The following is a 14784-nucleotide window of genomic DNA, read 5'->3' as shown; positions in this document are numbered from 1 at the left end:
ACATATCTTTTGTAAAATATATTCCATGTACATGATGTTTTCTGATACTACTATAAATTGTATTATATATCATATATTTTTATATGCTAATTGTTTGTTGCTTGCATATTGCATTTCTAATTTTTGTATAATGACCTTGAATCCAACCATTTTGTTAACTTTGCTTTGAGGTTCAGTAGTTCATAGATCCTTTGGATTTTTCTAAATCTCAATCATGTTATTTACAAATAATGAGCTTTATTTTTTTCCAGTCTTTGACATTTTTTCTTGCCTTATTTTACTAGCTAGGACCTCCATAACAATGTCAAACAGAAGAGATGAAAATGAAAATTCATGCACTCTTCCTGATCTCATAGGAAAGTATTTAATATTTTGCCATTAAGTATTATGTTAGCTGTAGATTTTCATATTCAATGGGTTCCTTTCTATCCCTCATTCAAATGTTGAGTTTTGTTCTAACAAGTCATCAAATACTAAAATATAACCATAGAAGTTTGATTTTATGCCTTCTGAGGCCAAGTTGGCTTTGTTTTTTTCCTTAGCTCTACCACATAACCCTTAATTCCTGGCCTTACTTTAATGATGAGCCCCTTCTGAGATTTCAAGGAAATATTCATGTATTTACCACTCGAACTCCAAACACTGACTTTGCAACATGGGCAGTGGTTGACACCTCTATTCAAACTTTGGCCTCTTAGCTACTTCTTTCCTCTGTGCAATTGTGTTTTATAAAAAGAAATATATGTTTGGGCTTTATCTTCTTTTCTAGCACAAAACTCCTAAAATGCTTAGAAGTTCCTAAACATATGAAAACATAAAGGTGTCTTTTGTTATGTTAATGAGGTAGCTTTTGGAACTCATCTAAAGATGGGGGCTAGTTGCTAGAAGAACCAACCCTGTGATTAGCCAGTTAATACTTACAGTACCACTCTGATCTCTGAGAATGGGAGAGAGACTAGAGGTTGAATCAACAGCCAATGGGAAACAATTTATTCAACCATACCAATGTAAAGAAGCCTCCACAAAAATCCCAAAGAACAAAGTTCTAAGAGCTTCCAGGTTGGTGAACATAAGGAAATTCACTCACTTGGAGAAGGCATGGAAGCTCCTCACCTTTTCCCTATACCTTGCCCAATGCATCTCTTTCATCTGGCTGTTCCTGAGTTGTATCTTTTTATAATAAACCAGTGACCTAGTAAGTAAAATGTTTCTCTGAGTTCTGGGAGCTACTCTAGCAAATTAATTCAACCCAGAGAGAGAGTTCTCCACACAACAGTGCTGCCCAGGTTATAGATCAGTTAGTCAAAAGCACAGATAACAACCTGGGCAGCACTGTGTGTGGAGAAGGAGGGCAGTCTTGTAGAACTGGGTCCTTATCCTGTGGGAACTGACATTATCTTCAGATAAATAGTGTCAGAGCTGAGTTGAATTATAGAATACCCAGCTGGTGTCAGAGACTTGCTTGGTATTGTGGAGAAACCTTCCCACACACTGGGATTGGTCCCAGGATATTACTCTGACATGTAAGTTAGGAATCAGCCAAGGATTTGAGTGGAATTAGTAAACAGAATGCCTTCCTGTTCTTTTCTATTTTTAGTTGATTTCCAATGCCTTGAACAGTTATTTTTCACTATTTTGGTCAGGATAAATGTGTTATTAGCAGTAGACTTAATCTGCTATAAACTGTTCCTCTATCACCAGACAGTAGCTCTCCATATTGGATTTCTTACAGTTCCTCAAACATACAACTTTTCTCTGAACTCAGAGTCTCCACATATGCGTTTCTTTTACCAGAAACATTATCCTTCTTGCTCTTTGACTAACATGTTTCAAATTACCCTTCATGTCCCAGTTTAAATATAAGTTGCTCATCAAAGTCTTTTCTTATCATTCCCTAACTCATCTATATGTCCCCATAGCACACTGTTCCATTTTGTATTTAAAGACTCATTCTGCTTGTATATCCTCCTGTTATATGTCCCCATAGCACCCTGTTCCATTTTGTATTTAAAGACTCATTCTGCTTATAGTTATTTGTTTAATCTCTCCTTCCTAGAGGGTAAATTCCATGAAAGCAGAAATTATAACTTATACTGTGCTTGGCTGATTAGAAAGTATTTGGTAAATATTTATAGCTTTTTATAAAACCAAAGTATGAAATATTTTGATGACCTTATCACAAATATTGTGAAGGTGATTTATTAAATCATCAGTAAAGGAATTCATCAGAGGTAGGCATCAGCTGATAATTATAGCAAAATTTCTTTTTGTCCACTTTGCTATCATCACTTACTGTGTCCAGGTCGAGAGGACAATAATAACACATAAAAGCTCTTTTGGAGAGCTTTCTGTGACAATAGCACAAAGCAGATGCTAAAAAAAAAAAAAAAAATCCAGATACATCTTCTGGCAGCTTCTGAAATCAAGATAATTTCTTCTGGCACCAAGAAATCTACCTGATAACATTAATGATTTATCATTAACATCATCAGCTCCAAGACTCTTTTACAGATTAAAAAAATTCTACTAAGAATAAATATCATCATATTCTTTCTCACTTTCCAGAGCTCTCTTCTTCTCTGCAACTGGGACACACAAAAAAAATGTATTATACATCTAGAGAATTGAATTAACTCATTTAGACAACAGGGTGACGCTGAAATAGGCACCATTAGAAATGCTTTGTCTTTCCTTTTGAAGATCAAACATATTTGAGGAGTCGTACTTTGGATATTTTGGAATGGTACTGGGTAATTCTAATTAGAAACCAGGGTCTAGCATAGAGCTTGGCACATAGTAGTTGTTAAGTAAACATTTTTTAATTTAATAAATCAATAAAAATGGTCACAGCAAAAATTCGAAACAAAGACAATTATAATAAACAAAGTTTATTGATTAATCCATAATTATGACAATTTTTTTAAAAAGGTATAAACCAAAATATTGCCTTCAATTAACAAAATGAGGCTTTCTCTAGATGGAAGCTTTCCCTATCCGGCACAGCTCTTACAGCGCTGAAGACCATTCTCGTTGCAAGCCGTACACTTCAGGGCTTTGAAAGAGTCTGTAAAGCAGTTTCGAAACACTGACATCTTGCTCCCATGGCACACGGAACATGGAAGAAAGCCAAAGCCTCCACAGGAGGGACACTCGTGTGGATGCTGCACTCTCTGTATCGGGTGGCAGGGGGAACAAGAGAAAATAGAAAATGTGTTAGCATGAACAACTCAATCAGCCTTCCTGTTTTTCTATATGTTGATGGTCATAAAAATAATATTGGCATAAATGGCTATGGTCTGGAATCACCTACCATTAATATACGAAAGACTCAAGGGAGAAGCTAGCTAAAGCTTCCTTCATTGAACCATTGATGGCCATCAATAGTATGATTTCCATTTGTAAAGTCTGGTCCATTTTACATCAAAGGCCACACACTTCAAGAAATCCATCATGTGAAAATACATATTTACAAACCAAAAAATTTGGGAGATGATTTGCATTAAAGAAAAATACAGTAACTTTCTCTCTATTATCCCTTAACAGTTTTATGTCTTTGTTTATAAAATAGTATCACTAATAGTGAATCTGGAAAATCAGAAAATTAAAGGCTGAAATGTGGAGCAGCCACTATCAATTGGAGATCTATTGTTATAACTCACATTTGAATAGTGCTTTGTTTTTTAAAAAAGCACTTTCAAATGCATTATTATATAGAATCTTCCCTCGCTCTACTCTTCACACAGACACTTTCTATAAAGCGGACAATTCAAGCAACTTTTTCTTCATTTTGTATTTAAAGAAACAAGTATTAAAACCTTAAGATATTTACCTAAGTCCATAAAAATTCACACAGTAGCTATCAGCCTTTCTACCTCAAGTAAAGATAAAGTATTCTAATAAGTATAATAAAACAACTAGGCAGTGTGTTCAGGATAATATTTTGAAAATAATTTATACATGTTCCTATTTGCTTTTGTGAGCATGTAACCTTTGCTGGAGTCCACTAGTGGTATCCATCAGCTGGGAGGAGATTAGGAGCCATTATAAATGAATACAAAGAGAAAAATGAGTGAATACCAAGCTTCTGACTTGCAAAATAGGAATTTGCAGCAATGTTTGAAAGCACAGCTTTCAGAATAATGGCTAAAATAAGGCTGGGAAATGTGGATCCATACACACACATACTTAAACATGCTTTACATATTTATACATACATAACTTTTCTCTGGAGATTCACATCACACATAGTAAGGCTCCAAAAAATTCAACAGAAAGGGAACCTGATTAACTGGGTTTAACCTACCTTTTCCCCAGCACATGCAACTATAAACTCTTTTCCCAGGAAACAATTATAATTCTATAATTCTATCATAATTACTACCTTGTGGGATGTATTTTGGAAAACAAACATTAAGAACATGATTGCCTTAAACTTTATATAGTCTCAGACAACTTTTGAGACGTGCATTTTCTGTAGATAGTGGGATTCATTTGCAATTACAGTTTGACTTAGCTATTATATCAAGATGACAAAATCTATGTAATATCTCATTTTTAGTGGCAGAGAATTACTTTGATGGAAAGTAATGGCTGCCAATATGAATGACACAAGCAAGGAACTTTGTCAAGTCTGTAGAGACTCAAAGCTCTTCAAAAAAGTTTTAGCGTGTGTGGAAATTCAGTTACTTTGTAGATGGTTTTTGTTATTTCTTTGTGCAAGAATTGACTCCAGAAAATGGTATATTGGACTTATAATTTTTCATAATATTAAAATATCTTTAGAAAAAAAACTTTGAGTAAAAGTAAACCCAATGATGGAAAAAAGTATAGTTTAAAAGAGAATATAAGAAAACTATTAAGTAATGGTGTATTCATCAAATTTTAGAAAGAATATGATAAAGTAAATAGATTTTGACTTTTACTAGAGCTATGCCAGAATGTCGTATTAAAAAATATTTAATGACTTGCACAGCAAGAGCACCACTTAGAACAGATGCTGGACTGGCCTAGGTCCCAGAGAAAGGATCTGCAGCACCCCAGAGTTCATACTCATTCATTAGTGCTGGATTGTGAATACATCTGGATTCCAAGTAAAACAGGATTGTCAAACTTTGGAAATAAATATATGGGATGCCCAGTTATGCTTGAATTTCGATAGAAAACTAATAATATTTTGAATAAGTACATGCCAAATATTTCATGGGACATACTTAAACTAAAAACTTACTCATAATTTATCTGAGGTTTAATGTAAGTCAGCATCCTATATTTTATCTTACAACCCTTATAGGAGAGCTGCTAACAGGGAAGAGGAGAGATGCTTGGGAGTCTTGTGACAGCAGCTATTTACCAACCAGTATAAATTACTTTAACAATCAGTACAAACATTTTTCAATATTTTCAATAACTAGTACAGCTGCACCTGTGCACACTGGCCAAATATTAACTCCTGCTATAACTCAAAACATCTGTGAATGACCAAATTCTTGAATAGCATATGGTTTTCCCATAAAAGATATTTGTGATGACAAACAAAGAACAACAAAACTGGAATGATTTTGAGTGTTAGGCAATTCCTAGGCTCATTCACAAGGTAGGTCACACACTGCAAACACTAGGCTCATAGCACACAGAATTCAAACTGGTAACTCGACAAAATTAAAAATTATTTTACAACTTCAGCCTGCAATAGAACTGACATAGATTACTTTCAAAGGGCCAAAATACCAAGAGTCTGCTGTTTCTTAATAGTTTATCCACAAGTCTGAACAAATAAATTTCTTAAAATTAACATATAAATACTAAAAGCTAAATTGTCATTTTTAAAGAGAATCACAAATGGACCAAAGGCTGTTCTAAAATAATGTCATCGGAATTCATACAATGCTGTTATAAGATCTATCTTTTTTACTCAAAGGGTTATAAATAGGATTTGATGAATTAATTCATGTAGAATGAATAGAATATTGCCTAGCACATAGTAACTATTCAATAAGGGTACTCATTGTTAGTTATTATTTTATTAATAAATCCTATGTGAAGGGATTTTTATTAACTGTTACCTCAAGCTAAATTGCTTGTGGTCATATAACGCAGCTATTTTACACCATTCTTACAGTCATTTTATTTAAACACCACTTCTGTACTTGTCTTCTGGTTTAAGGTGTTTCCCCAGTAAGAAAGGGAGAACAAATGTGTTTAATTCATGTGTAAATGCTGATGTCTTGGAGCACAGTGTTGGAAAGATTACGAGGCTACTTTCATTCTCAAGAAAAAAAAATTAACTGTTTCAGCTATAAATTTGGGAAAGGAAAAGGATGGCTTACAGAACCTATAGAGTCTATCCCCAATTCTTACATCAACCTGATATAATAAAGCCTACCTCATTTTACAAATAAGGAAACAAGCCTTTTAATGGGTAAAGAAAATGTTCAGGTCACAGGGGAATTAGAAAACTGGGTATTGGAGAACTCTCTTCAAGAGCACATACATGGTCTTCCCTCTTCAACAGTAGTTTCAACTTTTATTTACATCCATTTGTTTCCCAAATAATATATTATGTAGGATTCCCAAATGTAAAACAGTGAAGAGGATAAATGCTGTGACTAAAGCAGAGTTGAGGGTGGAGTGGGAATGGGTCTTGAGGCCACCCACTAAAGCTCTTCCACTGATCCATTAGCCTCTAAGAATCTCATTTCAGTTACATCATTCAGTATAATCTACTTCGTTTATTTTTCAAATAAAAATAAACGATTCAGTCATTTCTAGCCATCTCCTTCAAAGAGTACTTTTGTTACACTGGAACTCTGGTTCTAGCTTAAAGATTCCTTACAAAGAAAAAAAAGCTGGCTTGTATTAAACACTCCTGTGTCCTAACTACAACACTTTCATAGATAGTTTTTCCCCAGGGCAAAATGCAAAATGAGCTAAGGAATTCCCCAAAACTCAGATAAAGTTCCGGTGTGGAGAAAGGAGGAATAACAAGTTAACAATAGTCATTATTATTAGCAGCAAAGCAGACTTCTAATTTCAATGAAGAGGTCAACTACAGAACTTTGACCTTCAAGCAACTAAGGAATCTAGGGTAGCTCTTCAGTGTCCTGGTGCCTGGCAAAATGAGAAGCCATGCAGACTTGGTTGAGAATAGCACACTGAGGACTAAATCTATAGAATATTGTTCCTCTGCTAGCAGTTTATGTTGAGGCATTCCTCCTTGGAGTGGAATTCAAGAAAAAAAAAAGGAATGAAAAATTATCCTCCTTTTCATCTCTTTCTTCACATATTCTTGGTGAAGGATTTCTTAAAAATACTCAGTGGTCAAGCCTTATTCATTCATCCCACAAATATTTAGTGAGTGTCCCCTTGCTAGGCACTGCACAAGACATTGGAATATAGCAGTGAACCAGATCCTTGTTCTCTTAATAATAGCTCTTAGCCTCACTCTTAAAGCTTTGAATAGGTCCACTTCATACTGCATCCATCTGCACTGAAGCACCCAATAACTTCCAAATCTTTAACAAAGGTCCAAGAGACAAGGATATAAGGGTGGACTTAATAAATGATAATCAAATGTATTTCTTTGTAGCAAAAACTCAAATTTCAGAAATATAGAGTTTTTTCTGTTAATATAGAACTAGGATGCTAAGATCAAAAATCTTCAGTGTCTTCTTCAAGATCAGGAAATAAATGTACTTCTTATTCTTAACCTCGGATCATCTAATCCTATTCCAAAAGAGCTTGAAAGTCTCTTATTAAGTATTCTACCAAAGAGTAAGGAAATTATCTGAGTTTCTGTAACCATAAATCCCATCATCCAGATTGTATATAAAGCAGACTTAATTCACATAACAAACTGTCAAAGAGTGCACACAATATATAATCATCTCTGGATGTTCAGCTTTGTCTGTATATTCTGTTTTAAACTATATTCAGCAATTTAATTCAGCAAATGCTTGCTAAGAGCCTAATAAACATCTCTCTGTCTGAACAAGCTGCTAATAAACAAAATCTTACTTGATAATTAGAGTTCCTAGCACCCTCAAGTTTGCAGAATTTGCAAAGAAGACACTGAACAAAATGCAGATACATAAGAAATTTGTAGCTTACGATACTAAATGTATAAGCCTGAATGTATGAATCTGATTCTTGAACCCAATGAGATGGACTGCCATAAAACTACTTAAATAGATATTTATATTTCAGAGAGAGGCAGACTGAGCGCATGGCTAGATTTCCCCAGTGGGTAGGTGGTTCTCTAAGGCTGTAGTCTCTGAATATGCTGTAGCCATCCGCTCATTGAGGGGCCGTCATCCAGAATGGGTCAGGACAAACTCTGACAGCTACAAAGCCTTGTACAGTCAGCTCCAAAGCCCTATACAGAAAGCCTCACTGTGCAGCTGGGCATCTTACCTCTGTTCCGCATGAACAACAAATAAGTAGTCATTAGCCCTCAGGGAATAATTAGTGCAAAAACTGGACACTGTTGGCAATCTCACTAGAAATGGCAGCAAAATGTTTGCTCATATCCTTAAAAAAATAGCAAGGCAAAAGCTTACTTACAGCTTCTCTACCATCTGAGAACTTCAATCCAGTACCTGCCATAACAAGATGTTCGTTAATACATCTCAGGTTCCTCTGTTTCCTCTGGGTGAACACCAGCAAGATCAGCCAGATCAGCCATTTGTCTTGGTTATTGCTTTAGGGAAATCCTTGCTCCCCTCTTTGCTTCTAATCTTTAGCTTGTTTATTAATATAAATAAATACATAAATATAAATAAATTTTACCAAAAATAATTTTTTATTCATCCTTTTCACCCAACACTCCTTTACATAAAATAATGATTTTTATCTTCTTTTTCATCAATTAACTGCTTTGCCTTCTCAAACAAAACAAAACAAAATAAAAAAAAAACCTTGGGTGAAAAAGTACTTATTTCAAAAATATTTATTTAGTACTCATTATTTGCCAGTCCTTGTTCCAGGCATTATAGGTAACGAACAGAACAAAATAGACAGGAATCTGTGTCTACATGGGATTCATATTCTATTGAGAGAATCCCTTGCAAACTGTCTCAAGAACAGAGCCTCCATTGAGGCAGCTAGCCTTATCAAAATCATCTCATACCAACTATTGCTATATTTCACTTGTTTCTGCTGCCTTTGGCCAGCTCCTCATGTTTGAGGCCACTGACAATCTTCATCAAAAAATCAGACCCACTCAGCTTCCCAGAGCAATTTTCACTTGGGCAAGATGTATGCTAAGATCTTTGGATTAGAAAACTTGAAATTATTTGCTGACAACCCTTCTGATGGCTCAACTGCAACTGCTAACCTTTTTCCTTACTATTGTCTAGGATAACTGCTGAAAACTGGGGCCTGAATTACGAGGAGCAAGGCAATCATAACCTACTATATAGCACTCAAGTAACAGCAAATTAGAATTTGGTAGGATCTGTATGGTATCTCTCTAAAGTTATCACCAATTTGCCCACCTTCCATGATGCCCCACTAACATCAGAGCCCAGTTCTAAAACTCAGTTTGTTCCCTGGACCTAATGCTCTGCCTACCTCACAGTAAACTTCTCACCTGGGCCTTGAGGCCTGCCATATATGGTCAGATTTCCCAGACAACAACATGCCACTTAATTCAAGGATGATGGCAGCAAAAATCCATGATTAAGATCATGGGCTTTGGAGCCAGGCTGGTTAGAATCATGAACCAAACACTGTCTGTAGGATCTTGAGCAAATGATTTACTCCTCGGTGCCTCCATTCCCTTGTCTATAAAATAGGGATAATAAAAGAACCCACCTTGCAGAGTTATTGTGAGGTTTCAATTACTTATTACACAAAATACCAAGAATATTACTTGCTACATAGTAAGGACTCCATTGTTTTCTACCTCATAAATATTTAACTCCTGTTCCATTGCCAAAAGCTAACCAGAAGAATGGAATGGATCTGAGTCTTACATCCCTTTTCCACTTTGCTTGGCTCCTCCAAATGATTCTCCAGAGCCAGTCTCTTGACTTGGATTAGTTTGCCTTAAATGCCAGTCCCGTTCACAGACAGAGTTCAGGGCTTTTTTGGATGCCTTCAAATTCTCTTAACGGTTTTGTTATATGGGCAAATCAGCCCAACAGAGTTATAGCACTTTGCAACTCCTATAACATTAGAAGCCAGTATCATGCCATTCTTTTCAACATTAAGAATAGTCTTAAATGTTTGTGCCTTATTTAGGGCATTGGGAAAATGGAGTCAGACTTAATGAGAGAATAAAATCTTCTTTCCAAAATTATTTTAGCTGAGAAAGAGAGAAAGGTAGGTTAATATAGCATGGTGGTGGTAATCAAGTTGCAAAATTAAAGAGTTATAGACTCAAAGGAATAAAAGTCCATAAATAGCTAAGTCAATAATCAATCTTTAAAAAGATTAATGAAAGAGTTCATCCTATAAGAATCTACAAGTTGCTACTAAACCACAACAATAAATATAGTATGATATTGGTACAACAAGAAACTTATTAGAGAGCTCAGAAAAAGACCCAGGTATATATGAGGATTTACTATAATATAAAATTGGCACAACAAAGCAATAAAGAAATAATAGATTATTTAGTAGATGATGTTAGGAAGTTAGTCTACCATATGTAATAAAATGAAATTGGATTTTATATGACCTAGATGTAATACAAGTTTGAAAGCACAAAATATTAAAAAATAATGATGGCTTTGACTATATTACAGGATTTCCATTGGGTGACTAACACCATGAAAGAAGCCAAAAGAAGCCAAAAGGAAATATTGTGATGACTAAAATCAACAAAACAATTAATATGTAGAATATAGAAAGACCTTCTGAAAATCAAGAAAAAGGCATTTCCAGACATGTAATGAGCAAGCTCTAAGAATACACAATTTACAGAAGAAGAATCAGTAAAAATCTAACAAGCATACAATGAAATGTCCAAACTCAATTGTAATCATAAAAATGGAAATCAGTAAAACAATATATCTTTATACCTACTACCATGGTAAAAATTAGACAACAGTAAATTAGAGAACAATGTAACATAATTGTCAGGAATATGGGAACATGCTAAATCTCTTTCTCTCTAAGATGGAGTGTTGAGTGGTGCAACCCTTCTGGACAGCTACCTGGCACTTCCTGGAAAACTAAGTATATGCATAAGCTCTGACCCAGCAATTTCTACTTCTAGAGAAATCCATAAAAAACATATTCAACACTGTTCCTTGCAGCACTATTTGTTTGGTAGAAGGAGGTGGAGGACAGCTGAATGTCCATCAGTGGAAAAGTAGGTAGGTAAAAAACAGTGGGTGGGCTTCATGGAGTTGCACTGTCCAAAATAGGAGCCACTAGCCACATGTGGCTATTTGAATTTAAATTTAAGTAAAAATAAATAAATAAAATTAAAAATTTAGGTCCTCAGTCATGTTAGCCACACTTTAAGTGCTCAATAGCCACATGCAGCCAGTGGCTACTATTTTGGGTAGAACTGATACAAAATATCTCCATCATCAAAGAAATTTCTATTGAGCAGTGTTATCATGAGAACTATACAGCAGTTAGAAGAAATAGTTAAATGTTCACATAGCAATATAGCTGTTACCTAAAAACAGTGCCTAGAGAAAATAATTTGAAACAAAATTAGATATATTCTATGATACCATTTACATAAATTAAAAATGTGCACATAAAATAGCAATACGTTAACCAAGTTAAATCACTTAAATAGAAAGATACACATTAACCCAAAATAGTAGGATTGGAATATAGGTACAAAAAGAAAGAAATAACTCCATCCATACAGATTTCAACATGAAGGAGTTTTAGACTATCATGTGCACGCCCTCATTGTGTTTGTCTTTCTGGGCAAGGTTAAAATTGAATAAAATATGAAGTCTAAAACCAAGGAGCATATAGTTCATTTGGGACATGAAACAAATACCCTAAAAAATACAAAATTCGAAAGACTTTGATAAGCACCCAACAGAAAGAGGGTTACAGGAATTCAGAGGTGGGAGAGATCAGGAATGACTTGAGGAAGAAGTAATACTGCACACAGGCCTCAGAGATGGTAGAGAAAAATGGGGAATTGGAACAATGGTATCCTAGGCAGACAGAACAGCTTGCACAAAAAAATGGTAGCAACAAACCACAAAGAGTTCTTTCTTCCAACTGAAGTGGAAGGAATGGTAGAGAATCGGAAACAAGACCAGCAAAGGAGACTAAATCATGAAGAGCTTGTAGGGACATATAGATGCTATGTAACCAGATTGCCTAGTTTACCCGGGAATATCCTGATTCATGTTTGCTGTTCCAGAATAATTATTAATGTACTCCTTTTACTTTCAAACTGTCCTAGTTTGGACAATAAAATACATGATCTTCGTACATACAGAGAGAAATATACTGATAAAATACAGCTTAGCAGAGAGGTATTAAGGACTTATTGGCTGCATATTAATGAGGTACATTGTATATCTGAAAAACTATTTTTCTGATGCTTAAATTATTAGTATAGAAACAAAATTAAAATGTGCACTTTTGGACAAATAACTTCTGCAATCTTTAGAAAAGATGAGCTGGTCCACAAGAAAAATAGAATAATTTAAATAAAAAATTTATAATGTTTCAAGATAACTGATTTGAAATAAATTGAAAAATAGAATAATTTAAATAAAAAAATTTTAATGTGTTTCAAGACAACTGATTTATTTAAACACCTAATTTATTTAAACACCTTGAAACACCTAATCAACATCGACTCTATTACAGAGAATTGGACTCTAATAAAGCAGACTGGAATTTTTATCTAATACTATGAAGTTGTTGAAGCTACAACTAAAGTCACTCTACCTGGAGCAAACTTAAAGGCAGGTGACATCAAATGAAAACTGCAACATATATCCCATTACAGATTTGTAAAAACATGGGAAAAATTCAATTAGGAAAATTCATTTACAATCAGAATGTGTTTAACATTTTTATTACTAAAAATAAATTGCTAAAAGCACAATTACCTCAATTTTGGTTAAGAGGTCTTGCAGTTCCCCTGATTCATTCATTGACAAAATTTTCTCAGCACCCTATTAACGAGAGGGTAGGAGGGGGGAGAAAATCCTTTTTGTTAGTATTGGAGAAAACGAAGTTTTAACTAGGAAAGTTTAACCCGCAAAATACTGAACACGATTCTTTCCTTCAGATCTATGTAAACTTACAACCAAGAGGTCAAAGAGGAAAAGAAATTCTCTTCTCTTTCACATATTCTCCCATCTAGTAAGGCTTACTATGGCAAGAGGACTGCCAGCAGGAAGTGAGCATCAGAAAGCCCACAATTGTCATATTAAATCCAGATATGAAAGGTTCCCTCATACCCTTCAGAGTTGTCCAGGAAGCCTGAAGCCAGCTATACCATCTGAAAAAGGAAGTCTTTGAGCAAATTCCCAGGCTGGGCTGTCTTTGCCCTATTTCAAACAGTCCTGGACATGGCCTTCCTTAGAGTCATGCATGTAAAGATAACAGAAACTAAAAATAATAATAAGATTAAAAATCACCAACAATGATTAAGCACACACTGTCAGCTCAGCACCCAGCATTACTTAATTTGATGTGGCAGACTCTATTAATAGAAATTGAGCCTCAGTGAGATTAAATTATTTCCAGGTCACCCAGAAAGGCAGGAGAGTGGGAATTTGAATACAGGCAGGGGACTTACTCCAGAACTAATGCTTTTAACTTCTAAAACTTCACTGTGAAAATGAGAATGGGGGCTATATATGCACTTTCCAACAAACTCCTGTTTCTCCTAACTACCACATTTTCCTTTCCTTTCCAATCTCTTACATTCTCCCATTCTACTTCCCAATGTATAGTCATAGAAGGAGGAAGAAGGAAAACTTGGCGTAATTATTTCTAATCAAAGGCAAAGACCACATTTGCCTCGTTCACATCATATCCCCAGCACAGAATACTGAATCCACTGTTGATTAATCAAAAATACAGGGAGAAATGTCATCACACAATAAATAATTTTTATATTACTATTTGTGCTGAGCAGGATAGAAAACACAAAGACTTGGTTAAAAAATAAAAAAGGTCCTAGTTCTTAAGCATGTTACAATATACTTTTTCGTAAACACAAAACAAAGTAACCGACAGTGTGGAATGGAAAATGAGTGCCAAATGAATGATGCAGAAAAAAAAAAAAAAGATGAGCTAGGAAATCACAAGGGGCAGGGAGGGGGATAAAGATCTGTTTATTGAGGGTAGAGAAGGATTTCTGAGCTTGGTGGCATTTGATCTGGACCTTGAGGTTTAGGTGAGCTTTCTAAAATAGGGTAGGCAATTCTTGTCATCATATAGGAGCCATTAGTTCTGGGTTTCATTTTACTTCAATTTGTCTTATATAATTTATGTTATTTTAATAACAATCAGAAATGTCAACTTGATATATTAAAAAGCATTATGAGTGAATACACAGAGCTACAGAGAATATATATAGCTCTATGACACAGTTGTATTCTTTTATTTGTCGGTACTTTTGTCAGGAATATAGACATGACACAAAAGCACCAAATAAAACATTAAAGTCTAAAACATAGTAATATCTTTTGCTACATGCTATTTATTTATTTATTATTATTATTTATACCTACAGTACCTGGTCTTCCCATCTAACTATTAACCAGTCCCGACCCTGCTTAGCTTCCAAGATCAGACATCAGGCTTGTTCAGGGTGGCATGGCCGTAGATCATGGACCG

The 14784-nt window shown here is 34.9% G+C and overlaps 1 protein-coding gene across 1 annotated transcript in view; it reads right to left on the bottom strand.

Moving 5' to 3' along the window:
* Positions 1–2872: 2872 nt before the first annotated feature.
* The window catches only part of GRXCR1 (glutaredoxin and cysteine rich domain containing 1), a 113863-nt gene continuing 101951 nt past the window's right edge, over positions 2873–14784 (bottom strand). Inside the window, exons 3-4 of the mRNA XM_006922463.1 lie at positions 13044–13109; positions 2873–3170 (exon numbers count right to left, since the gene is read on the bottom strand). Of these exons, the coding sequence (XP_006922525.1) occupies positions 2991–3170; positions 13044–13109 (246 nt within the window). The 3' untranslated portion in view covers positions 2873–2990. The remainder of the gene's footprint in view (positions 3171–13043; positions 13110–14784) is intronic.

The sequence above is a fragment of the Pteropus alecto genome, unplaced genomic scaffold, assembly GCF_000325575.1.
Source record: "Pteropus alecto unplaced genomic scaffold, ASM32557v1 scaffold57, whole genome shotgun sequence".
Classification (NCBI taxonomy): Eukaryota; Metazoa; Chordata; class Mammalia; order Chiroptera; family Pteropodidae; genus Pteropus; species Pteropus alecto.
This window is presented reverse-complemented; position numbering and strand designations above follow the sequence as displayed.